At 57.7% G+C, this 3204-nt stretch overlaps 1 protein-coding gene across 1 annotated transcript; it reads left to right on the forward strand.

The window, feature by feature from the left end:
* Window positions 1-1045: 1045 nt before the first annotated feature.
* Window positions 1046-2805, forward strand: FAM110B (family with sequence similarity 110 member B). Its single transcript, XM_079722711.1, has one exon. The coding sequence runs from the start codon at window positions 1325-1327 to the stop codon at window positions 2435-2437; it is 1113 nt and encodes a 370-aa protein (XP_079578837.1). The 5' UTR covers window positions 1046-1324; the 3' UTR covers window positions 2438-2805.
* Window positions 2806-3204: the final 399 nt, after the last annotated feature.

Consider the following 3204-nt stretch of genomic DNA (forward strand, 5'->3'; position numbering starts at 1 on the left):
TAAATGTTTCACTGTTATGCTCTAAGTAGAAAGCCTCCCTCAAGATTTATATTGGGAGTATTGATGAGTGTTTCCTTATAGTGGGCTTGGGTGGGGGCGTGAGGGAGTCAAGTTGTTCAGAAAGCCATAAATAAGCCCCATGAATGCTTACCCATTATACAACTTTTCCATAAAGTAACATATTTAGGTATGATTGACACCTCAAGATTGTGTTCTTAGTTCTCTAGGGGATCTGGGAAAATACATAGCACAAAGCAACTTGATTCTGCTCATTGTGTGAAAAATTTGTGGAGCATTTATAATCAGAGTATCTATTTATATGGTTGATCTAGAAGTACTTCTAGGCTTTTTGTTTGGTTTTTGTTTGTTTTAGTTAAAAAATAAGCTTGTGTTTAACGGGTTGAACTTCATACACATTCCATTAGCAGGTGAATGTGTTTTCAAATATATTGGTTGGCAAAAATAAGATTAAAATGTTGACTTTTAAAGAAATATTTGCGTGTTTACTGCCGTTTCTCGCCCACCTTTGCAGTTTTTGAAGAGTTGGGTGCTTGTTGAAGCGTTAGGAGAGATTGACAGAAGTCTGAAAGGTTTGCTTCATTGCAAAGGAGGCATATTAGACGTCACCGATGCTGTAGCCTAAAGCAGCAAAGGGATTCTCAGGAACCCAGTGGCATTTCATGAACTGGGAACGACCCGCATTTCTGCACTCGTCTAGCGTTTCCGGGGTTTGGGTATAAGCGATGCCAGCCGGGCGTGATCGGGAGGCGGGTCTCCCCGCTGGGAAGGCGGCGGGAGGAGTTGGCGCGTGGGAACCCTCTGCCGCTCTTTCTCCGAGCGCGGGGCGCGGGCCTCGTGCGGCCGCCGGGATCGCCTCCCTCCCGGGCGGGCGGCGGGGTGCCCTGGGGCGGGGGCGCGCGGCTCCGCTGTTGCTGCAGCCGTGATGTCACTCGCCCATCCTAACCCGCGGTTGGTTGTTGTGTGTTTCAGCTCTGCCTGCAGTCGAACACAAAGACCTGGAGGAGACTCCCACATCCTTCGGGGAGGAGAAAGGAGGCGGCGAAGCAGCTGAAAGGAACTTGGGGGCTTGGGGCCTTTCCGCACCGGGCGGCCGGCGAGGCGGCGAGGAAACGAAAGCCACGGGGCGGTGAACGAGCCGGGAGATGAGGCGCTGCCGCCGCTGCTGCTGCCGCCGCCGCCGCCGCTGACACTCGGTTCCGGACCGTCCGCTGCCCTTTGTGCCGCCCGCACATGTGTCTGCCCGGCGCATCCGGAGGCGCGCAGACGAGCATCCACCACGGCCGCCGGGGAGAGAGCGCCCGCCATGCCCACGGAGAGCCTACAGACAGGTAGCATGGTGAAGCCGGTCAGCCCCGCCGGCACCTTCACGTCGGCCGTGCCCCTGCGCATCCTCAACAAGGGGCCCGACTACTTTCGCCGGCAGGCGGAGCCCAACCCCAAGCGACTCAGCGCCGTGGAGCGGCTGGAGGCCGACAAGGCCAAGTACGTCAAGAGCCAGGAGGTCATCAACGCCAAGCAGGAGCCCGTGAAGCCGGCCGTGCTGGCCAAGCCCCCCGTGTGCCCGGGCGCCAAGCGCGCGCTCGGCAGCCCCACGCTCAAGGGCTTCGGCGGCGGCGCCAAGAGCGAGGGCGGCGCGCCGCGCGAGACCCTGAAGCTCGAGATCCTCAAGAACATCCTCAACAGCTCGGAGGGCTCGAGCGCGGGCTCGGGCCACAAGCGCGGCGCGCGGAACTGGCCGGCGCCGCGCGCCGACGCGGCCGAGCTGCACCGGCACTCGTTCGCCGAGTCGCTGCGCGTGCGCCCCACGCCCGGCCGCGGCAGCCCGCAGGAGGGCGGCTCGCACGTGGGCCGGCGGCCGCTCGAGCCCGCCCCCGACTCCTTCCTGCACGTGTCGCACAGCTCCTCGGACATCCGCAAGGTGACGGGCGCCAAGCCCCTGAAGGCCATCCCCTGCAGCAGCTCCGCCCCGCCGCTGCCCCCCAAGCCCAAGGTCGTCGCCCCGGCCGCGGTCAGGTCCCCCGAGGCCGAGGCGGCCGAGCCGGCCTGCGGGGTGGGCCGGAGACCCTCGCTCCAGCGGTCCAAGTCGGACCTGAGCGACAGGTACTTCCGGGTGGACGCCGACGTGGAGCGCTTCTTCAACTACTGCGGACTGGACCCCGAGGAGCTGGAAACCCTGGGCATGGAGAACTTCGCCCGCGCCAACTCCGACATCATCTCCCTCAACTTCCGCAGCGCCAGCATGATCAGCTCGGACTGTGAACAGTCTCAGGACAGTAACAGTGACCTTAGAAACGATGACAGTGCCAATGACCGGGTGCCCTATGGCATCTCCGCGATCGAGAGAAACGCTCGCATCATCAAGTGGTTGTATAGCATCAAACAAGCCAGAGAGTCGCAGAAGGTGTCCCACGTGTAAGAGGAAGCGCGCGCAGCGGAGGGAGGTGGGGTCTCTGTCCGTGCCTCGGCAGTTATGGAGGTTGTGAGGTCTCCTTGCGGTGTTGTGAGCTTCTCCACTCTCTTTGTGTTGCTTGTTGTGCAATGTCTTTCAAGTTGCATGCCCGCCAACGTGGGGACTGACCTGGCGTCCTCGGCCACCATCGCTGCAGAGCCTGGCCGATCGCTCGCCATCCGCCAAAAGTTCCAGGCCAGATTCACACTAGGGCTTCGATCTTCAGCAAAACTGTTTACAAGGAAAACGGTATATACAACGTCTTCAATATTTATGTGGTTCCTGTGTTTTTATATCCCGCGCTATGGTGTCTTAATTAAAAGTTTTATCCACTGGCTTTTAAGTTGGGAGTAGCATCTTTTTGAAATTAAAAAAAAACCAAAAAGCCAATATGCCTACACTGGAGACCGAAACAGTGGGAAAATAAATGGGGTCTGCTTACCAGACAGATAGTGACTGACCCGAGAGAGAACCGGGCTGGGCTTTCTGAGGAAGAAAGTGGGGACCCCGGTGTCAATCATGTAGGTATTGACATCCGCTCGCCACGTACTCAAGTAAGGGTTGGGGCGACGGTGCTATGTACGTTTTGTGTCCGATTCGGTGTGTACATGTTGGTGGTTCTGTGTAATGCTGACCCCAAGGAAAGACAATCAGATACAATGAAGGTGATTAAATCCGGAGGTTGGGTGTTAGCGGGGTTTGTTGATATTGTTCCGATTTAGATTGATTGAGAA

The sequence above is a fragment of the Hyperoodon ampullatus genome (assembly GCF_949752795.1).
Source record: "Hyperoodon ampullatus genome assembly, chromosome: 17".
In the NCBI taxonomy this organism is placed as follows: Eukaryota; Metazoa; Chordata; class Mammalia; order Artiodactyla; family Ziphiidae; genus Hyperoodon; species Hyperoodon ampullatus.

What these genes read in the sequence shown, in the direction of transcription:
- FAM110B (XM_079722711.1), top strand. Translation starts at nt 1,325, where the DNA reads ATGCCCACGGAGAGCCTACAGACAGGTAGCATGGTGAAGCCGGTCAGC.